The sequence below is a fragment of the Penicillium alfredii genome (assembly GCF_028826965.1).
Source record: "Penicillium alfredii strain IBT 34128 chromosome Unknown utg000011l_segment0_segment0, whole genome shotgun sequence".
NCBI classification, from domain to species: Eukaryota; Fungi; Ascomycota; class Eurotiomycetes; order Eurotiales; family Aspergillaceae; genus Penicillium; species Penicillium alfredii.
In genome coordinates, this window is record NW_026622708.1 from 420659 (window position 1) to 443119 (window position 22461).

Here is a 22461-nt window from a genome sequence, read left to right on the forward strand (position 1 = left end):
CCCAGAAGAGAAGCCAGATGTGAAGCAGAAGGGGAATGGACAATCAAGACAAATGGAAGCCCAAGCATTCACCCCGTCGGTCAAAGCGATTACGAGCCCAATGATATGGAGGCTTATTTTCATAATTTTTCCTTTTTACATTCCGTTGCAATCTAGATGTCTCGATATGTATTTGATATTGTGTGTAAACCTTCCTGGCGCAGCAATGAATTTTGGATCCAGTGGCGCTCAAGCTCATTTATCAAGACGATGATACAGGGTCACCTTCAACTACTATTCTCTCCAGAGAAACAAAATGCAATCCAATGCTCTAGCATGACACCAGAGCAAGAACAGGAAGCATAGCCCATACCTCGAGATTAAAAACCATGGCGGTCCCGAGAATCGTGGCCTTTGGCTAAAGCAACATTTTAAAGGCGCTTTGTGCCTTTTTGTGATTTTCCCTGGGAAGACACACCTATCGTTCATAATAGAAATACCGTGCCTTGACACCGGCGTATTGTTTGCCTATAATTTTCCATACCACTCGGTCATAATGACCAGAAACTCCAGCGGCCAGTCGAAAGTTTTCAGCGTGACCAAGAAGTCATTGTGACAGAAAGGAGATCAACGCAAAATGTCCCTAGAGAAAAAAGTCGCACGAGTACAGCAATAAATGCGGCGCGGATGGATGCCTAGGCATTCGAATTCGAGAGTCAGGGAAAGTATTCATTTTTTCCGCGGACACCTCACTGGTCCTCATCCACTACCTAAGGGCAACCTTGGAACTATACGACTCCACCGACCCTAGCTGGTTCAACTCTTTGCATGACTGGAGGGGTTGGAGTATGGAATGTGAGAATGCTATGATTCAAATCGCTCAAATAAAATTCAACTCCAGATCCAACTCGCGGATGTTACCAAGACCAATCCAAACGCTGAAATGTCTACTACCCAATCTCTTGAAACCGACCACTCCGAGTCATCAGGGGCTTTGCTATATATTTTTAAGCATTCACCATCTCAGTTTCTGATGAAGCCTGCGACACCTTAGACGAAACGACTCCACGACGCGGCTTCGCCGAGAGTTCCCCCATCGCCGGCCCATGGCAACTGCTGGGTGAGCGGCGGTCATACAAATGCACGCAATGGCAATCATAGTGCTCTCAAGAATCATCAGGGAAATTTCATCATTAGCCAGATCACTGCTAAATCCACCTTTCAGCTCCGCAACACGGAAGATCGAGCGAGTGAAGATCGTTAAAACGGCAATGGCAAGACCTTTGATTGGGTTAGCATAGGCTGATAAATGCGGATTATGTCGTGACACTTGCCCAGAAGGAACATCTTCCATTTCAAACCGCTGCGAACAGATGCTGTAGACGCATTCTTCATGTCTTCTGAGCTGCGGCGCACTCGTAGGGCGAATTCCGAAGCGAGCACGATGAACAGCGTCAACGAGGCGACCTGGAAAGCCAATCCTGCAATCATGATATTGACACCGGTATCGCTGAGGCTTTTTTGGTCTGAGTCGGCGATGGAGGTAATGGCGCCGCCGGCTGCTTGTAGGACGAGAGCGATGATATCGCAAGTGACGAAGAGGATAGTATATGTACGCGGGCGAATCCTGGAGATATCCTCCCCGTAGACGATGACAATTCTTCCCAGGCAGATGTAAATGGCGGCGGTGAAGAAGGCCGGCGCAATCGTGAGACAAATGAGGTATCTAAAAGTCACGTTTCTGATTAGCTGGCTTTATTCAGAGGTATGTCTCAAAGGTCACGTACAGAAGGAATGCATTAAAGTCGAATGGGTTGCTGTGCATCATGACTCGCCCGATGTATCCCGGTATTTCAAGAATGAGCCCCGCGGTCATGGCTCCCATGTATGTCCATATTCGGAACCATGTTCCTAGGGCGATTTGTGCGGCGAGGAGAAGGCTGAAGATGACGAGGAAGAGGACATTTGCCGGGACGTTAGGCTGGTAGTTGATATAGGCCAAGTCAATTGGGCAAGTTGCCAAGGTGCAGTCGTCCATGTTCATTTCCGACATTTTCAGTGTTGAGATTTCTACTCTTTTTCTCTCTTTTTTCTTGTTCTTTTTTGAGATAGTGAGGTGGAGAAGAGGTAGAACGCGAGTCTAGATGGGTTGAGGTTGATATTCCCCTCCTCATAGCATCGAATACACACCCTCTTTATACAATCTGACAAAATAACGAAGCCTGAAAATCAGCCAAGAGGCTATGCTATCTCTGATCCTCCGTAGGACTATCATTGGCGCGGGTATACTTTCTAGGGCTGACAATGGGGCCGTGCCAAGACACGGAGTCCAGGCCAACTCCGAGTCCGCGGACTCGGAGGGGAATTGCCTGGGGGCCGGTCCGCGGACTCTTAAGGCCTCCTGTTCCTGTCCGGCCTCCATCTTAGCTCCAATTCTTTGAATGCTGCCTACTATGTCCGTGCCGACCAGTCTAGGCCGAGTTAGGACCTGCGAGAACTGTGTGCGTGCTAAAATTAGGTGCTCGCGCACCTCTACCCAAAGCTGCGATCGGTATGCAACATCCCGCTTCTACTTCTACTTCTCTTCTCTTCTATTTAGCAACGTAAGCCTAACACGCTTTGAAGGTGTCTCCGTCTGAACAAAGATTGTTATTTCCGCGCAACAAAAGCTCGTACTCCTAAGAAGAGGGAGACGTATATCTGCCCACTCCTCGAAATCCGTGTGATGTGATCGGGAACGGACTGATCACCCACGAAGAGGCAAATCGTTTGATAGAGAGCTTTCGTGATGCCATAACGTATTTCCCATTTGTACAGCTGCCGAGAAACGCCACTGTCGAGGATCTCAGATCGGAGAAGCCCTTCCTCTTACTCTCTATTCTTTTGGTCTCCTCGTTTCGAAATGTCCCGCTGCACCTGGCCCTCGAGGAGGTTTCGACGTCTTACCTTGGGGGACAAGTCTTGCAAGGCAATCGCCAACAACCCTTCGATATACTACAGGGATTGCTGGTTACTATAGCTGGGTATATTCTAGACAATTTCTCTCTTCATTAGATTCACAAAAGCTAACACGGAAGATAGAACGAAGAAAAAACTCCATATAGTGCGGTTTTCTGGGTATCTGCACCTCGCACACAGTATAATCAACGATTGCAGACTGGATTACCCAGCCAAGCTGCGAGTAGTAAGACAAAGAATTGACGTCATGTTGGACTCGGATCCTCCGACAGAATCGATTTCCCTGCGAAACGAGGAAATGCGAGCTTTGGTTGGATATTTTCTCCTTGACGCGTGGTAAGTTCGATTTACCACCTGTACAGCCCGGTCTAGATCTGAAAAGACTATGTCTTGCTTACTTTCTTTTCACATGACTAGTCACTCCATAGTACTACAGCGGACAGGAACAATGCCTTGGTCACCCTTCATAGAATCATGCGCTGCAAAGTTGTCGCAGGAATGCGAATTCTCAACCGATCGATACCTGTTAGGCCAGGTTCAAGTACAACACTTGCTTGTACGAATCGATTCCCTAGTTGCACGGGGATTCGGTGAGAACCAGGCTCCTGCGGATATAGAAGTTATGATTAGTTCTCTTCAAAGCGATTTTGAAGATTGCAAAGCCCGGCTTCCTGTCCCTATTGACCATGATGGTGAGTTGACCAAGCCTTATCTGTACTGCAGATCTAAATTCTAACACTTGATTAGTATTTCAAGGCATTCCGTCCCACGCCTTCGAAATCCATCTCTATCAAACGACCTTTTTCGATGTATACCCATCTTCCGCCGCGTCATTCGACCAATCCATGGCCCTCCTGCGAATCGATGCCCTTTGTCACGGACTAGCGGCTGCAAAACAATTTATGAGCTTTTACTTCAGTCTACCACCTGGTATTGAAAAGAGATTTAGTTACACCCAATGGACAATGACCGGGTTCAGCGTTGCAGCTTCATGCAAACTTGTTCTCGCATCGTTGGAGCCATCCGTTCGAGATCACGATCAAGTCCGAGGGTTGCGAGAGACATTGGATATGCGGCATGAAATCCAGAAATCTGTCAAGCGCATGAATACGCTTGATCAGGAGTGTAAAGGTGGGAAGTGGGATCAGCATGAGATGTTCTTCTACCAAGATTGGCTGCGGTTCCTTTCTGAATGGTTTGAAGAGAAATATCGTCTTGCGCAGTCTGATAGCTCTGGAGAGAATAATGGTGCACTGGGAGTCTTCACCACTGGAATCTCAGAAAATAATATCTATGAAGAGCCTCAGCCTGATCCTGGTTTTCCTTGGGTGGATCTTCAGGACGTTACGATTGAGGAGATGTTGAGTGTGTGGTTAGACCCAATGAATATGCCACACTACTATTAAAATGTACAATTTAGCCTTGATAGTTTCAGTGACGAATACATACCCCTCTCTGCTTTCTTTTATTTGAATTGCCATTTTATACTAGTAGTTCTAACCAAGTACTCAAATTGAACACGGCCTGTTAGGCAGTGGATCACGAGCAAGACACACCGGTAGAGAACACCTAGACAGCTTGTAGTACGACGCACAGTTGATCGCTTGGATTCACGATGATAGGGGCGTTCCCGTCAAAGCACAAGATACGCCCGCAGACAGGGTCACCGCAGTGACTCTGGTCCTAGGCGACGGCTCCATTGCAGGACGAAAACAAGCTAGGCGTCGGACGGAGCGGCATCTTCCGTGAAACGACAGGAGCAATGGGTCGGGCTGAAAGCGAAGGCGCAGCGGTCGGTGGGGCCCGAGAGCAAGAAAGGGGGGCGGCGATGAGTGCACGATAGAGGGGTTGCGGGGAGGGAAAAGAAGGAGAGGAGGGCACGAGAGGGTAGGTCGGGTCTTTTATATCGCGGGGAGCGCAAGGCGATGACAGGACAGCGTACGGGGGCGCTAGGCCGAGAAGGGCAAAACTATCGGAATGTAGTAATTCACAGGTCCCAATATTACGAGCAACATCAGATATATCATCTACTAGATCTGAACCCAGCGTTTGAAAGGACTGGAGGAAAAAAGTCCATGGATAGGAATTATGAATAAAAGGCATAAAACAGAATTGTATCATAACACATGTTCTAAGCAGCACACACTCTCTCTATATCTTGAAGAGGTGTGGGAAATGGACTCGGAGTTCTTCGAGGTTGGAGATCAAGTATCTCGATGCTGGAATACGCGGTAGTTGAAGCCCTGGCTCTACCAGGTGAACTGTTGCCCACCCCCGTGCGTGTGCATGTTTGCAATTCAAGTGCGAGTCATCTGTATAGTTCGAACAATTAGTTCCAATCCCAGTTGTATGATACCCTAGAACAACCGCACGCTGGGAATGATTCGAGGTTGAAAAAACATACCAACAAAGTAGCACTGGTCTGAACTCGAAGCACCGGCCTCCTTCTCAGCTTTTGCGTACATCTCCTGACTCGGTTTGCACACCAAGGGCAGCTGTCCATAGTCACAATATGTCACACCTTCAAAGAGGTCATCGATGCCGAGTAACTTCACCACACGCTTTGCATGGTTGATGTAGGCATTTGTGAGCAGCCAAGGCTTCACCTTGCTGGTATCCAGGCTTTCCAGCAACTTGCGTAGCTTCGGGTCCGGCTTGAGGATGGTATCCAGGGGTAAAGCATCGTCGACTTCATAATTGAACTCGAGCGGATCAATTTTATGGTGGCGTGTGAGGCCCTCAATAGCCAGTCCGTATTCCTTGTAGTACTTCTGGTGAAGCATATGCGCATCTTGCGAGTTGAGGGCGAGATGTTTGACGAAGAACTTATCTAGAGCCAGCATCACCGTGGTTAGCCATGGGGTGACGCGTATTTGAAGGAATCACCACTCACTAATCAACGTCTGCATTTCATCGTGTATGTTGCAGGCTGCTCGCAACTCCCTCATCCGTCAGCATGAGCTCATTCGTCCGAAGCAATTCACAGAGTTCCACCTTTCGAGTAAAGCTGCAAAGAGATACATGAATGTTAGCTACTATGTCTTAAGAAACTGTAGCCAGTATACATACACAATTGTCAATGTCAAAGAAGAACACGGGCCGTGAGTCATTAGTGCCATTAGTTGCCATCGTCCTTGAATCGCGAGGTCTCCGGGGTAGGGAAAAAGGCGCAACCCAGGATACAGTATGAGTAGAGCGAAGAAGGTGGCAGCGAGGAGAAAAGAGAGGTATACGATGCATGGATGTAAGAGAGAAAGTCGTAAGTGACGTGCATTCGAGAAGCAAAGGACGCGGAGGCGTCCCAGGCCCCTTGCCTAGTCGGGACTAGCGTGGGCGGAAGCGAAAGGAGCCATCTTCTGATTTCCCTGTTACTTTCCCGTCACCAACACCGTGGCTCTCGTTGACCCTGCCAGCTCTCTATATTGCTTAGAGGTTGAGATGAAACTTGAAATAAGGCCCTATTCATCACTGCCCAGTTGGACGCGGGGGGTCTCGCCTCGCTGCTTATTCCGATCCCTTTTTTGAGCTCCTTTGAACCATGGCTACAACCCATGGGACCGTCACTCACCTTCCAGCAGGACCGATTGCTGCTTCAGCATCTACAGCAGAGGATGAGATGCATGAATACGAAAGAATCTTGAGGATCAGTGATGAGATCTTTGCGGGGTCACATCCACGCCTCAAGGTCCCCCAGCAGTTTGTCCGCAAATCGGGGGCGCGGAATGGCAAAAATGCCCCCTCGTCCCAGGCCCCGGCCATAGGCAAGTCTGTGGAATTCGTGTCGGAGAAGGCACCCATGCTTGAGACAGCGACCCAGCCTCCCAAAAGCTCACAGGCAGTTCCGTCTGGCTATACCCTCTCAGCTGCCCCGGCGAATGCGACTCCTTCGCCCACTCACACAATGACCAAACCTGCCTCGGAGATCGACCCTATCTTTTTGACCAAATCGGATGATCTAGTCAGGGCGGAACTACAATTGCAGCGACAAAGGATCGAGCGATCACTGCGCGATCAACTGGAGCAAAAGAAGCAAGACTCGAAGCACAAACCTGCGATCCAGGACACAAAACCAGACTTTAATGTCTCGGAAGTGTTGGGTAAAGCGCTCGAAATGGTGAAGCCTGTCTCGCTGAGCGATCCGTCTGAGGGGAATGGGCCGGGTGCTCCCAGTGACTCCTTTGACGACAATTCCTTTTACTCCAGTAGAGCTCCTGACTCCCCTCCACAAATGGGTGACCATCGAAAACCATCTCCGGTGACTACGGCAAAACCGGCGGGTCCCGCTAAGCGTTTCCCGGTAGATCAATTCACAGATGAGTTGCAGCGACTTGAAGCTCTTAATCAGCCTGGATCTGATCAGGAAATGCAAGATGCTTACCCTGTTGACCAGCGTTACCCTTACTCTCAGAAGCCACCCCGCCATGATCAGGTCGAGGTCGCCGACGGTCGATTCCGTGAGTCGCAACAGGTGGATACGCTAGAGGAGCCCGAGTATTCTCCACCCGCCCCGGCGGTGCCGCCCCCGATGGATGAGAGACACTATCACCGCGTGGCAGAGGACGGCAACGGAAGAAGACCTGAACCAGGTGGCGGATATATCGACCAAACTGGCTATATGCGTCGGCCACCGTCCCCTGCTGGCAACGTGAGAGTGGTTCAGAACCACATCACCTCACCAGCCGCACCACAGCCGTCGCGGGTCTCACCGCTGGCTACTGCAAAGGCTCCATCTATGCAACCACTTCGGGATGAGCGGACTGAACATTTGCCATACCAAGTGTACACTGACCCAGAATCTGGTCGTGGTACTCCTGCTGGACCGCCTCCGAATGTCACCTCTCGAAAGCGGAGAAGACTCTATGACAAAGGGGAGGAGGCTCGCCAAGTCTCGTACAGAAGACAGGATGTTGATTTTGCCGACTCCTACATTAAGGAGGAACCTGTCTCGCCGCCACCCTTTTCTGATGATCCTGCCGTAATCCAGAGCCGACACCGTCAGGAACGACCAGTGTATGTGGACATTTCATCTTCACGCTACACGCCAGTGATGGAAAGGCACGAGCTCCCGGCTCGAGAGCCGGTCTACGAAGTTGATCCGTATCACGAAATGCCACTTGACCCAGGACCACCTCGGACGATTTCACGGCTCAGTACGAGACGACCTGCTCGCGACGACGCTGATCTGCGACGGGTGGCCAGTGTGCAGTATGCTCGGCACGCGGAATATCCTCGCGAGTACATCGAAACTGGCCCTCGCGTGGCCCGGGCACCATCATACGCAATTGTCGAGCCACATGAACGATCAAGGTACTACCAAGAAACACCTTTCTCATACACGCATCGCTACGTTGCTGTCGACGATCTGGGACGTCCTATATACCGGGAGCCGTACTATGAGGAAGCACCTCCCCCACGGATCATGGCCCCTCAGCGCCGGGTTGTGGTGGACGAGCATGGAAACCAGTACTACGAGTTGCCCCCGGCACCCAGACTACAGCCCATGGCACCCCCTCCCCGTCCTGTATCTCGATTATCGAAAGCCGAAGCGTACGAAGATCGACCGGCTCTCCGCACTGCCAGTGTACGTGCTCCGTCTGTGGTTCAAGACCCTTACAGTGAGCGACGCTACGTCCAAGACATGCCACCGCCACAACCAGTTTATAGACGAGTTGTCTCGGACTACGCTCGCCCTCCACCTAGCGACCGACGAACCTACGCTGCGCCGCCAGATGGCTCCGAACCCTACTCACGCAGCAGCAGCGTTCAGGTCGCCGACTACCCTCCTCGCCGTGCACCATACGTAGAGGAGCATCCAGTGCCACAGGAGAGAGTCGTCCGCACCGCAAGTATCCGACCACCGACTCGATACAATGAGCCGCATGACTTGGTGCAGCGCGTTGGAAGCGTGAGGCCTGCTGGTCCTAATCGCGAGCTCAGCGTGTTCTTAGAGGACAGGTTGACAGGTGACTATATCGAACGTCCGTACTATGTCCGGGAACGGCATTACTACGACGGCGAAGATGGAGGTCAAATGGGATTGGACGGCGCTGGAGATTCGGTTCAGCGAGTTCCGCACCGCTATTGATAGGGTCTCTCCATTGAGGCTCGTCTCAGCTACACATTTGCATTCTGCTTTGTGCATGGCCATAAATCGAAAGCTTGACCTTTCAGAATCTCAACGCCAGTGGTGTCTGATATGTTGCCCCTTGTATGGGTGGCCAGATGAAAACCTACATTATCGAGTAACATTTGATGAATCCACGGATATTGTAATATCAATGCCAAAGACTCCTTCAATGGATAAATTATAATTCATAGGCGATGCTCAGTAAATAACAGTCTTCCCCTATTCCTCATCTCGCATCAGATAACGGAGCTAATGACATGGTGTATTCCAAATCTTCTTTTCTCATCATTTGCGAGTTCGGATATCACAGCTTCCTTCGCACTCGATCCATCAAGAATAGTGGATTGCTTGTATCTGCAAAGTTGACGAATCAGCCCATCTTCATGATGATTCCCAACTCAGGGCATTTCTTGAGACATGGCCTGTTGACAGAACAGCAACATGCCATCCTATCGCTTCTTGCACCATCTTTATCTTGCATCAGAACCAAAATTTTGTATTATCATCGTGACTTGCACTCAAATACAAGCCTGGTTGCTCATCATTTGCGGGCGATGATAGGAGGGCGGGTGGCCTTGAAGTCTTGGTTGGGGCGCACCAAGTCTTACCGGAGTTTCTGGATGAAAATACAGAGATATATCTCCCGTTCGTTGGACTTGAGTGAGCATTTTCGCCGAAGCAAGCCCTGTTATCGTCATCTGCGGGTATCGTCCAAAATATATACCAGCCGTCAAGTTTGCACCGCAATAGTCCTCTTCGTCCGTCGTTGTCTCGCATTAGATCCCGGAATACTTCAACATGAGGTATTGATTTCAGTATTACACCCCTTCAGTCATCATTTGCGAGACCCTGGAAGAAGAGGAACAGGTATTTGGGTATTTCTTGGGGGTGTGTGTGGAAGCTTGTCATGCTGACCACTTGCGGTAGAAGCGAACTCTTGCACGAAAGAAGACGGGGTGTATGGACGCCACCGCTAGCAAGAAGAGCAGTCTAAGCGCCCTCAAGAGATACCTGCTGGGATAGAAATCAACAGTTGCGGGGGTGCGGTGTTGGATGTTGGGATTTCATCCGAGCAATCCTTTCGCCTGGCAGTTGAGATTTCGCATCAGAGAGATGCAAGCTTATGTCAACACGATGCGTGTTTTATGACTGACGATTTTCTCATCATTTGCAAAACCGAGGTAAAAGAACTGAGAGAGACGGGAAGGATGTCGGATATTCACCACATTCCGCTCAAAGATACCTGCTCAAAACTGATATAGTCAGTACATGATTGCTCCACGAGGGCGTAGTTGGTGATGAATTTCAGAGGATGTCACCAGCTTTCAGTAGTACCGCATCATATTGTTACTGTTTCGACACGGAAATTCAGAGTTAGGACAACTGTCATCATTCCACGGCATTGAAAGAGGTGTTTGAAGATACAAGAAATAACTTGTTCTTGTCTTGGAGGGGGGTTCAAGACGGGTTAAAGACGAGTAAACGCAGGATTCCAATCCACAAAACCGACTTCATATCATGAGTATGCTTCCTTCAAAAAGCAACGCCAAAAATTAAACGTATTTGACCATTCTTGTTTCAAAACAGCGAAATTTGCCGATGTGGTCCATTTCGAATCTCCAAGGGTGGATGTCAATAGCATAGCACTTCGTCAAGATATACCTGCAAAGAAAGAACAGGTCTGTCAGTCCATAGGTCTATTCAGGTTCTGGTGCTGATATCCATGGATGGACATCAGAGAGGTGACTCATTCGCATCAGGACAAGACGTTCATATCAAAATCGTGTGTAGCCCGTGGTCATGCACCCCTGACTCGTATCAGAGTGACAATATTTTTCGACATAATAATTTCTGATGGTTGCGGACGTTCATCATTTGCAAGTTCAGGTTCTTGGGATGTGTTCACTTGGACATGCCAAGTGTGGTGGATATCTGGTGTTTGAGGTAGAGGAGCAGAATGTACGTACTTAGAGAACCAGCTTTCGCCACGGAAACTCGTAGCTTGAGTAGCTCCTTTGTCAAAATACCCAAAGGACCATCAGCTCGTCGAGGTGAAGTTAGGAAGAGATACGGGGTGAAGAAGTTGATGAGGGTTGAGAAAAGCAAAGGATGAAGCATGGGTGGTTGAAATATTGAAGAGCAAGCAGTTTATGTTGTGGAAGAAGGCAAAACAAGAGAAAATAAGGAAGTCGACTAGGCCTCACAAACAAAAATACTGCGCGCACTATTTATCAAGGACCTCGAGGAGTATCCCTCAGTGGGAATTGATGAGATTCAAACCCAGCATACCTAAACAGCCTCATTAACCATGAGCCGCAGAAACTTCTGCTACAAGGATCACCATATATTTGTATATTTTATATGGAAGCTTATTATGAGTACTACTTGAATCTGTAGTCCTCTCCGTTGATCTCAATCCGTCATACTCTGTTACCCTCACAGAGCAATTCTGTGAGTCCCATTAGATCCCTATTGCAATGAGATAGAACTGTATTTTGGGTGTAGGTAAGAATTCGGACACCCAAAAGTCCTAAATTTTTTTTTTTGGCGATTCACTATCTTCTACTTGCTTGGTCCCGGGGACAGCACATCTATATTTCGACCGGCGCGCTGGATGGGTCTCTGACTTCCGGCACAATTTTTACATTTTTTCTGGCGAGGAAAATGGGTGTTACTACAGGCTTGAATATATAAATTGAACCTGAACATGGTAGAATGTGGCTAAAGTAGACCAAGGCATGATTATATTAACAGCTTCCTCTAGGTAGTGATCAACTGCCACAATAATAACCTTTTCTCTCCCCCTCCCTCTCTACCTTGTTTCTTCAAATCTATTTATTTATTTACTTTTCTTTTTTAAATCATAAAGATACATTCATTCATTAAAGCTCTCGCCTGTTATATTCCCAAAATTTATTGCTGTGTTGAATGGATACGGCTGTACATGAAACCGCTTCGAGGTATACCCCCAAGAACCATAAGGTGAAACACATTCCTGTAAGCAGTTTCACCTGTAAGGGACATTAGTAGGGTCCGCTTAAGATGAGAAAAGCCTCCGGGCCACTAATAAAACTTGGGGTAACTATTTCTTTCGGGTCGGCTAGGCTACGCAAGGGAGAAAACTGTCGATGCATCAAGAATACCCAAAAGAGGGCAAAAAAAGACATAGCGCTGCCTAGAATCGAATCGATACCGCCGTGGCCACGTGACGTCAACCGGCAGACCATAGCACCTTGTAGTTGTAAAAAATTGGCTTGATAGGCGCCCTAGAGATGGGTGGCTTGAAGCGAGAAAGCTGGGGAACGCGGGATTGGGCGGCCCCTGCAGTCAGGTTTCAAAGAGCACGCTTCCGCGGTCCATCCAGTCGGAATTGATTTCGGAGGCGTCGAGTCCTGGTGATTGAGTGAGCGACCCACTTGGCGTACACACGAGAGAATGACGTCGACCATTTGGGATGCCTAAAGTATCGTGGATGGGGTGGACGTTGGGCTTTCTGTTCATCAGAGGGTAAAGCTGAGCTGACACCTGAAAAACAATGCATAAGCCCGGGTCGATGGGCACACCCAAGCGTATGGGGATGATGGGGTGAGAATGTCTAGGGGGCAAAACACAGGCCAAGTAATCCCCTAGGCATCAGCGGTATGAGCATGAGCCCACCTCTCCACATGCCGGGAAGATGACCATTGCCTTTCCCCCTCAAGTGTCGGCGGCCGTGTCCGGACCAGCGGTTGGTGTTCTCTCATCCAGGGTGGATCGGGAGATACGGCGTCGTACAGGGGGTCTCCGTCCCGGGACCTATGATAGGATCGACACCGGTACAGATTGTACGGAATGAGTCGGATCCCGAGAGATCGAGAGAGAATCTCGATCAGCCTGACGGTCTCAAAGCCAAGATTCTGCCACTTGGAAGGCTTGCCCTCACGTGACCTCGCTTGGACTCTACAGATGGCAGCAAGGCGTTGGGTCTGTAGCGTCGTGGATATGCAGGAGACTCCATAGTGTCAAAGCAGCGTGTTTTTGAGCCTGATCATTGTCAAGGAACTTCTTTTTTGGTGCCAAGAAGACCCTTGCGAAAGCCCCCCGATGGGGGCATGTTCTTTTCTCGGATCAGCCCTGCATTCCTGTGTTTTGGATAGAGAGAGGCAGTGCAAGAGGATTTGAGATTGGAGGTAGATCTGAGATTTGAGATTTGAGATCCTTGTCAAAAAAAAAAAAAAAAAAAATCCAGGTAACAACTTCGTAGGTTTGGGTTGGGAAACGTAGAGGTGACCCGCACAACTGACGACACTTCTCTCTCCCGTTCTCTTCCCTTCGCACCTCAGGCAGGGACCTTTCTCAACGCTCATCGGGGTTTTCCTCGAATTGTCACCTTTTGTTCTTCGTCTTTCATTTCCCCCTTTTCTCTTTTATTCTTTCCTCTTCTCTTCTCCCGCTTTTTCTTTCTCTGCTTGCGCTTCTCTCCGTTGGGGTCCGCTTCGATCTTCGTTTCCGCCATTCCGGTTCGAAGCGCCCACAACAGGTCATTCCTATCCCTGTCTACTACCACCCACCTTCGGCCATCCCGATCATTCTTTTCGCCCTCTCTTTCCCCTCGATTCGTTCAAGGGGTTAGAGATCTGTTTCGACCTGGCCATGCACAAGATCTCCAACTTTACGGGCCAGGCCCGTCATGGTTGGGAACGAATGACGCCGACTTTTGGGATGTCGAGACCTCACACCGACATGGCCTTTCGACGGCCGCACGGCGCTCCGCCAATGACTCCCCCGACGAGCATCGATCCTACCGTCAACCTATCCTTCAACGTTCCGTTCTCGTCCACGTTGGCCGGTCCCGATGTCGAGGATGTACTCCACGCTAGTCCCAACGCGCTCCATCGCTGGACTTTTCCGGAGGGTACGCCAGAAGGCACGCAGGTGCACCAGCTCCCTGTGCACACCAACAACGTCGAGGGGTTGGGGAGGCTATGTCGGCAGATTACCGAAGGTAGTGGGGGCCGGGTTGAGGCCACACTGACGTCCTCGGAACCCAAGGTTGTCCCGTCGCTCCAACGGCGACCAAACGGCTTGATGACGAACGTTTGTGTCACGGGTGACGGGGAGACAGTGCGCAAGATGCGGGCAAAGATTCTCAACGAAACTCCAATCATGCTGGTATGTCGATGGAAATTTTTTTTCCTGGGCTCATTCTAGCACCGCCAAGGGTGTGCGTTCTATCAGAGCTTTTTTTGCTGACACTTGATGACCATTAGCGATGTGCGACTGTCGACGTGGATATGCACCTGATCATGGACGGATCGCCCAAAGGCATCCGCGCCAGTGTTCTCGAGCACATGGATACCTTGGCTGCTTACACGGGTACCGATATCTTCCTGCTGACGCCCAAACTCCATGACGCGGATAGTGCGGTGGTTTCTTCCTACGGCTACGCATCCGATAACGGCCTTGAACAACGCTTCCGAGTCGCCATTTATGGCGACATGGAGAGTTCGGAGCATGCCAAGACGCGAGTTCTGATCATGATTGATCAAATTGTATGTTTCATTGGGCATGTGCTAATAAGGCTGGTGGGCTGACCGAGGACCAGCTCAAACGTCACGTCGATGCAATGAAGCTGGAGCTGACCATGCACACCTTGGTCTGTGGCCGCACCCGCAAGAACATCAAGCTCATCGAAGCTGCTACCGGCACGGCTATCTACTTCCCGCCGCCATTCCCTCGAATTTTTGGTTATACCCCTCCTGGTGCGAATCGTCGAAGCGAGGACGAGGTCTACATTACGGGCGAGACGCCGGACCAGATTGCACGGGCTAAGCAGAAATTGCGGGAGCTGGTGATGGGTGTCAAAATATATGTCAAGGACGTCGTTGTCAACTCGAGCAAGATTGACAACATCCTGCTCGACCGTCTGGACAAGGTTCGCAAGGTGATGGAGATGAACGGCTCCTACGTCCTATTCCCACAGCTGGGCAGCCAACGCGGCCTTGTTCGCATTCAAGGCACTGAGGTTTTGCATGTGGAGCGAACCGTCAGGGAGATCATGGCTCTGGTACGTCATACCCTGCCTGCTTATTTGAGCGTCCGCTAACTTGGTTCCAGGCTGGTCAATTCTACAGTGCCTCGTGGTGGATCATTATGCCCGACCCGGCTCAAAGCGGCCTTCGCTCTCCGTCGACTTCCGATGTTCGTTCCATGCTCTCCGATATCTGTACCAACTCCGAAGCCGAGGTCAGCTTTGACAACTTGACTTTCACCATCAACGGATCCGACGATGCAGTCAAGGCTGCCATGACTGTCATTCATCAAATCCCATTCGTCACGCGAAGCCAGTACCAAATGCGGGTCAAGATTGAGCTGGCCAACGAACACAAGGAATTCGTCAGCGGCAAGAAGAATGGCAAGATTAACAAGATCATGGGTCAAAGTGAGTTTTGCTGGTAGTTAATGGCTGTTCGGCATACTGATTTGCCAGCAGGCAATGTCCAAATCATTTTTGACGGCTTCAACGAGTACAACTTCTACATTGATGTCTGTGGGAACCAGTACGACTCGACGAAAAACGGCCTGGATCTGGTCGAGCAGGAGATGCCTGCTTCCATCTCTTTCCATGTGCCGGACCAGTACCACAAACGGATTATCGGTATCGGAGGCCAGCACATCCAGCGAATCATGAAAAAGTACTCGGTCTTCGTCAAGTTCTCCAATGCCATGGACCGTGGTGGCATGGGCAAAGAAGATGATGACATCAAAGTTGACAATGTCATCTGTCGGACACCTGCTCGTAACGCGCAGAGCCTGGATCTCGTCAAGCAGGAGATTATGGATATGGTCGAGAAAGTTGTAAGTGTTTTGTGCCACTATCGATTGGGGAAACCAAGCTAACAAGCCGCCCAGGACGCCGAATACGTGTCTGAGAGAGTCGTTATCAACCGGCTGTACCACCGCGAATTGTTAGCTCGCATGACCGAGATCGATGAACTCGAAAAGAAATGGAATTGCAAGATCGAATTTCCTAGCACTGAGCTTGCCAGCGACGTCGTGACCATCTCCGGACCGGAGTATCAGGTCCCTCAAGCCGTTGATGCGTTGCTGGTACGTTAGAGAGCACTGCATCCTCTGTTCTCCCTGCTAACTTTCGCCATAGGGCATGGTGCCGGAGAGCCACGAACTTCATTTCCAAAGCTCCGTGGAGCTTCGGGACCACTTCAAGTCGTCAGACTTCCTTTCCGATGTTCGGACCAAGCTCAAGGAACAGTATGAAGTCGATATCACGGTGGACACGAGCGCCGATATTCCGGCCTCCGAGGAAGGTTCATCACCTACGCCTCCACCTGAGGACCGTGTGGTCCTCGGCTACACCCGGAACAATGCTGGCGGCCTCAAGGATGCCATCGATTTCTTGATCTCTCGTCTGGTCGCGCACGGACTCGACGCGACAACCGTCAAGGGAGCGATCCCGCGGCCCAAGTCGGATTCGTTCGAGGAGTCGCTGCCCTTCTTCGACTCGAAACTGTTGCAGCACGCTCCGGCCCCGCTCTTGACGGACTCGCCTACCCGGCCCAACTTTATCGATGAGACCAGTGAGCGAGGTTCCATCTTCGAGCGTCTCCGAAAGCCTGGAAGCATTTCGTCGTTCTCCTCGTTTATCGGCCGCAAGAATCACTCAGCTTCGCCGGGCTCCTTCTTCAAGCACGCATCGAGCAATGCCTCTAAGGCGTCGCTTGTTTCCATGGAGTCGCGGGACAGTGGCTACCGCAACCCTTGGAATGACTCGGGAGTCAATCTCCCCGAAGACGACGTCCCCGTCCTGGGGAGCTCGCACAGCCACAAGAGCAGCAGCAGCAACGGCTGGCCTACGCGCTTCGACACCAAGTTTCCCTTTGGCACGGCGCCGGGCGACATGACCCCCAAGCATGACCTGCGCACCTCTTTTGACAGTGGTCGCCCTAGCACTTCGAATTCTACTTCTGGATACCCGGCCCCAATTGGGCCACCGCGTTAAACCAAAATATCCATTTGCAGCAGTATACCCTTTGGTTGAATTGTTCCTGAATTTTTTTTTTTTTTATCCCAGCGTGTCTCGGTTGTTTTTGTTGTTGGTCTTTGATTTTATTGATTGATACCATGGAACGCAAGCAATGAAGGGCGTCAGAAAAGAAAAACGAGATATCCAAGATGCGCGGTAGAGCGGGAGTCGCATTTCTTCGGGATACGACTATTATCCCCCGCCTCTTTTGATGTTTTGATTTGTGTTTTATTGCAATTTTATGACTCGAGTATGCACTGAGGACGGGCAGGGCTGTAAGCTATAGATTCCCGCGCCTTGATGGTGTGGGGGATCTTCACGATGCAGACCCAGGGAGTTTCCGATTGTTTTGGATTGAATTTGTGCTTGAATTCTTTGATATCCCCAATCACCAATGAGATTTGATCGATTTTCGCCATTCGCATAGGAGATTGTTACAAGCTGCGGAGGTTGGCCTTGACATGAAGCGGACTCGACGTCCGGGTGGCGTGCATTAGACTATCCCGCGCGCTAGTAGTAGATGCCATGCCACCTCGATACTCTTGATGGGTTATAGAAATCTGCGACTACCACATACTGCGCAAGTGCCAAATTGGCCAGATTCGACCGAACAGACACTCCTAAGGACCCGCCGCGGGGATTGGGATCGTCGCCCCACTGACGTGTGCGGACGTGGGGTCGAGCATCGAGTATGAAGTGTCGAGCGCGATCCCCAATTCCTCTCAGTCCATTCTCTGCTTATATTGAGAGACACACTTAGTGAATTCCACAATGGCCGCATCTTATCCCCGCCCCGACTTCCAACGCAAAGCTCTGAACTGGGCATCTCTAGACGGAGCCTGGGACTTCATCTTCGACGACGCCAACTCGGGACTATCGCAGCAATGGCCGCGAGAGGGGATCCCCGCGCAAGCCGCACAGCAGCCGAAACGGCACATCAAAGTCCCCTACGCATTTCAGACCCCGGAATCCGGCATTGGCCTCTACGAAGCCCACGAGGTGATGTGGTACGAGCGCACGATCAGCGATGTCCGCACTGCCGACGAAAAGGCCCAGGGTAACCGGCTGATCGTGCGGTTCGGGGCTGTCGACTATGAGTGCTCGGTTTGGGTTGATGGACATCTGTATGGTGGGCACCGTGGCGGCCATGTGCCGTTCGACGTCGACGTCTCGGATGCTTTCCACCCGGGCGCGCAGACCGCGCGTCTCACCCTGCGTGTCCGCGACTCGCCGTATGACCTGGCCCAGCCTCGTGGGAAACAGTTTTGGGGCCCTGTGCCGGAGAGTATCTTCTATACCCCCAGCGGTGGCATCTGGCTCTCTGTCTGGATTGAGAGTGTCCCTGTGACGCGACTGTGTTGTGGCAGCGGCGGCACGGTGCTCCGCTCCGATGATATTGAGCGTGGCGAGCTCCATGCCCAGGTTGCTGTCACTGGATGGATGATCAGTGCAGAATGCAAGGTCGAGATCGAGGCGAGTCTCGGCGGCTCCCCGGTAGCCAAGGCTGAGAAGAACCTCCCGAAAGACCGCAACTTTGTGAACCTGGACCTGAGCATGAAGGTGCCGAATTCTGCGGAACTACAGAAGAAAGAGCCATTTAACATCGACGGATCGTGGCACGACGGCGTGGCTCTGTGGGCGCCAGAGCACCCGATTCTGTATGACCTGGCTCTGCGCCTATACAACGGCTCGGGGAAGCTAGTGGACGAGGTGGAAACCACAACAGGAATGCGCAGTCTCTCGTGGCAGACCGGGGACGGCACGTTCCGCATCAACGGCAAACCTGTCTTCCAGATGCTGTTCCTGGACCAGGGCTATTGGCCCAAGACGGGACTGACGCCGCCTTCGTCCGAGGCACTCCGAGACGATATCCAAATGGCCAAAAACGTGGGATTCAACGGGTGCCGTAAGCACCAGAAAGTCGAGGATCCCCGATTCCACTACTGGGCGGATCGGCTGGGGTTTCTGGTCTGGGGCGAGTTCGCCAACGCCTACAAGTTCGGCAGTGACTACATCGATCGGATTAACAGTGAATGGTCTGAGGCTGTCAAGCGAGACATCAACCACCCGTGCGTTGTGACCTGGACGCCAGTGAACGAGAGCTGGGCCTACACGTCGTTGAAAGACAACATCGAGCAGCGCAACCACATCCGCTCGCTGTACTATATAACCAAGTATGTAAATTCTCACACATATTGTATAATATACACACGGAGAACAGCTAAAACTAAACTAACATCCCAAACAGATCCCTCGACCCCAGCCGCCCCATCAACGACAACTGTGGCTGGGAGCACGTCCTAACCGATCTTACCACATACCACGACTACAGCGACTCGCCCGAGCTAGCTGCAACTTGCTCGAAGATGGAAGGTGGGATTCTCGGTCCGAAGGCAGGACACGACATGTTCTCGAAGCCCATCTATTCGGGCTTCGGCGGCACTACGCTCCTGGACCCGGGTGCGCAGCACAAGCCCGGCGCGCCGGTGATCTGCTCCGAGTTTGGAGGCGTCAATATCGCGCCGCCGAGAGATGTTTCGGCGTCGGAGCGGGACTGGGGCTATACCACAGCCAAAGATCCGGAAGACTTTTTGCACCGATTTGAAAAGTTGGTTATGGCTGTGGTTAAGGGGGGTCATTCGTGTGGGTTGGTGTATACGCAGCTGTACGTATTTTCCTCTCTTGTTTCCATTTTTCTTTCTCTTCTTGCTATGTTCCTTTTTTTTTTTTTTTTTTTTTTTTGACTTTCTATACTAACATATTTTAGGTCGGACATTGAACAAGAAGTGAATGGTTTATACTCGTATGACCGCAAGGAGAAGGTCCCCGTGGCCAAGGTGAAGGCCATCATGGATGCCGCTCAGGACTATTACTACCAGCATGTGCTGTCCCATCACTCGAAGGGCTTTAAGAAGCTCTTCAAGCAGTACAAGCACGTTCTGCACAAGGCTTAAGATGTGCCACCAACGAAGCAAGGTAAATGGTGATTGATGATGCTTAATGGACCGGACGGGGACTTTATAGTCAAGAGTTGCTGCAAGAAACAGATAAATTTATTGTTGATCTTTATGACAATTTCATTGATATCGGTTATGAGGGGAAATAAATCTTTACGACCTCGTGGCCACTTTGCCTATCTAATGTGTCCTTGCATCCAGATCCCTTCTGCTTTGTACCTCCTCAACCAGGTCTACAAAGTCACTATCACCCTGCCTAGCCAACTCCTCAAACTTGGGATAATTCAGCTTCAGCCACTCGACATCTTCCCCCACCTGGAATTCAAAACAGGTGTTAGTTGACAACCAGATAAGTCTACTGGATGCCCATAATATAGCGAGCCTCAACTTAGGCAAAAGGAATCCATTCTCCATTCCCGTAGTGATAGACCCCATACTAAACACGCGGTTCAATTCTCGTTCCTTAATGTGAGCTACTTGATCCGGTAGTGGAGATAGACAGATCAGACAAAGGAGGAGAGGGACGAACCTCTCTACCTCCGAGGTAGTTATGTCGCGTGCTAGTATCGGCGAATTGGACCTTCGCGAATAGACTGGGAGTCACGAATTTGCGGGTGTGGAGGAGGGTGATGGACTGTGCTAGTTAGTCTCGTTGGGGCTTATCCAGCGGGATGCAATGCTCGATTTCGTAAAGGGGCATGTTCCACGCTTTTTCTTTGTGTAGCTTACACAGTGGTTAGGGCAAGAGAGTGACTATTTCCAATAGTAAGGTATCTTCGGGGAATTGTACTTGAATCTATGCAGTGTCAACCTAGAGGACGGGATTTATAACCACCATCTAGCCAAGGTAATGGATGGCTTCTTCCCTACCTGAACTACTAATTCCACGTTTGCGAGTTGTGCATTTTCTTATTGGCCGAAAAGAAGATTGAGCAGGTTAATGTGATTTTGGGGTACTACAATGAGGGCAATGTAGTACTTTGAAGCTTCTGTGGCTGACTCAAAAGTACACTACAAACAGCCTATATAAACCCCAAAAGATGACTCTCATGTACGCATCCACACAGAACAGCTAGAAATGGACGAATTTCTCATATTGTCTCCTTAGAGTACTCGGATGAAAATCAGAGCGCTTTATAATGCCCATCCTTTCTCTGATGGATTAGATGATTGGATGGATATCATTATTTCATGAACGATATTTACAGTATTTGAGTGTCTAGCCATCCTCACGAGAATATAGCTGTTTCTTGTGAACTTTCCAAGGAATCCACCATGACTTCCAAGACCCCTTCTGCACAATCACACCTTAACCTTCCCACAAAGAACAACATCTTCCCCAAATGGATACCACTTAACATTCGCCAACCTCGCCGCAGAAACAGGCTGCCCACTCTCATCAAAGCGCCTAGCCGGCGACACAACCACACCCCCTGACCCAACCACGTAGGAGCAATAGTAACAATCACACTATCAATCAGCGGCATAGACGACGGCTCCAGAAGCGTGTTGATCACATGGCCGCCGCCCTCGACCATGACACTGCGAAGACCATTCGACCTAAGCACGACAAGGAGATCATTCCAATTGATCCGGTGATGACCGGCTTCTTTCCCTCCCTCTGAGACCTCTTCAACACTCATGTCCAGCGATATGAACCGCCCACCGTATTTCTGTAACAGCGCCTGCTTCTCCACCGGTAGATCCCGGCGTGCCGTGATAATCCACGGCGCGCGGCCGCGCCCTTGTCGACACAGTTGGAAGAGCTTACTCTCTTCGCTGTAATCCCAGCGCGCAGCTGGGTCGATGACAACAGGTCGAGGCTGGCCCTCTAGATCCCCGCTGCCGCCGTAGCCTCCAACCCCGACGATGCGGCAGTTCAGGCCCGGATTGTCAGCAACGGCTGTACCGACGCCGACGAGGATGCCGTCGTGTCGCGAGCGCAGATAGTGCGTCATTGCTTTGGACTGCGGGCCTGAGAGCACGGTGCGGGCGCCTGGGGACAGGGCGAGAGATGAGTCGAGGGAGGTGGCGAAGGTGAGGGTTGTGAAGGGTTTGTCTGGGGACCGGGTTGAGCCGTCTTTTGGTGGGAGGTGAGGCTCTAGGAAGACCCGGTCTGATATGGGGAATTCGATTGCATCTTGCGGGATTGATGCCATCTTGTAGCCGTGGCGGGCTTCTTTTTTGTTTTCGTCTTACTTTGTTTTGATATGCTCTTTTTATGTGGGGTATGCGGTGGAAACAATGTAGCGGGGTATCTCAGCCAAGATACTGGCTCAATGCCCTTCGGGTGTCGATTCAAGATGGTGGGTTGGAGCTGAAGAGGCCAAGATATGTCGGGCCCACTCAACTTGATCTCTTGGCGAGTGGGCCAGTATCACCAGAGTAAACGAAGCAATTGAGACCTTAAGCATCTT

General features: G+C 50.7%; 7 protein-coding genes across 7 annotated transcripts; 4 read left to right on the forward strand and 3 right to left on the reverse strand.

Moving 5' to 3' along the window:
* Positions 1-994: 994 nt before the first annotated feature.
* Positions 995-2032, reverse strand: NUU61_008590 (RTA1 domain-containing protein; the record flags this gene model as incomplete). The annotated part of the gene is made up of 3 exons (XM_056659115.1): positions 995-1260; positions 1308-1705; positions 1767-2032. The coding sequence occupies 3 exons, from the start codon at positions 2030-2032 to the stop codon at positions 995-997; spliced, it is 930 nt and encodes a 309-aa protein (XP_056507408.1).
* A 1527-nt stretch (positions 2033-3559) lies between these two features.
* Positions 3560-4343, forward strand: NUU61_008591 (uncharacterized protein; the record flags this gene model as incomplete). Its single annotated transcript, XM_056659116.1, has 2 exons — positions 3560-3629; positions 3685-4343. 2 exons carry the CDS (start codon positions 3560-3562, stop codon positions 4341-4343), a joined length of 729 nt encoding a protein of 242 aa, XP_056507409.1.
* A 745-nt stretch (positions 4344-5088) lies between these two features.
* Positions 5089-5780, reverse strand: NUU61_008592 (putative pyrimidine 5'-nucleotidase; the record flags this gene model as incomplete). The annotated part of the gene is made up of 2 exons (XM_056659117.1): positions 5089-5249; positions 5342-5780. The coding sequence occupies 2 exons, from the start codon at positions 5778-5780 to the stop codon at positions 5089-5091; spliced, it is 600 nt and encodes a 199-aa protein (XP_056507410.1).
* A 695-nt stretch (positions 5781-6475) lies between these two features.
* Positions 6476-9022, forward strand: NUU61_008593 (uncharacterized protein; the record flags this gene model as incomplete). Its single annotated transcript, XM_056659118.1, has 1 exon — positions 6476-9022. The coding sequence occupies one exon, from the start codon at positions 6476-6478 to the stop codon at positions 9020-9022; it is 2547 nt and encodes an 848-aa protein (XP_056507411.1).
* A 4674-nt stretch (positions 9023-13696) lies between these two features.
* Positions 13697-17063, forward strand: NUU61_008594 (KH domain protein; the record flags this gene model as incomplete). Its single annotated transcript, XM_056659119.1, has 7 exons — positions 13697-14215; positions 14314-14595; positions 14649-15110; positions 15161-15485; positions 15537-15901; positions 15956-16153; positions 16206-17063. The coding sequence occupies 7 exons, from the start codon at positions 13697-13699 to the stop codon at positions 17061-17063; spliced, it is 3009 nt and encodes a 1002-aa protein (XP_056507412.1).
* A 795-nt stretch (positions 17064-17858) lies between these two features.
* NUU61_008595 (glycoside hydrolase family 2 protein) lies at positions 17859-20041 on the forward strand (the record flags this gene model as incomplete). Its single annotated transcript, XM_056659120.1, has 3 exons — positions 17859-19261; positions 19336-19752; positions 19855-20041. 3 exons carry the CDS (start codon positions 17859-17861, stop codon positions 20039-20041), a joined length of 2007 nt encoding a protein of 668 aa, XP_056507413.1.
* A 1305-nt stretch (positions 20042-21346) lies between these two features.
* On the reverse strand, positions 21347-22203 carry NUU61_008596 (RibD family protein; the record flags this gene model as incomplete). The annotated part of the gene is made up of 2 exons (XM_056659121.1): positions 21347-21477; positions 21516-22203. 2 exons carry the CDS (start codon positions 22201-22203, stop codon positions 21347-21349), a joined length of 819 nt encoding a protein of 272 aa, XP_056507414.1.
* Positions 22204-22461: the final 258 nt, after the last annotated feature.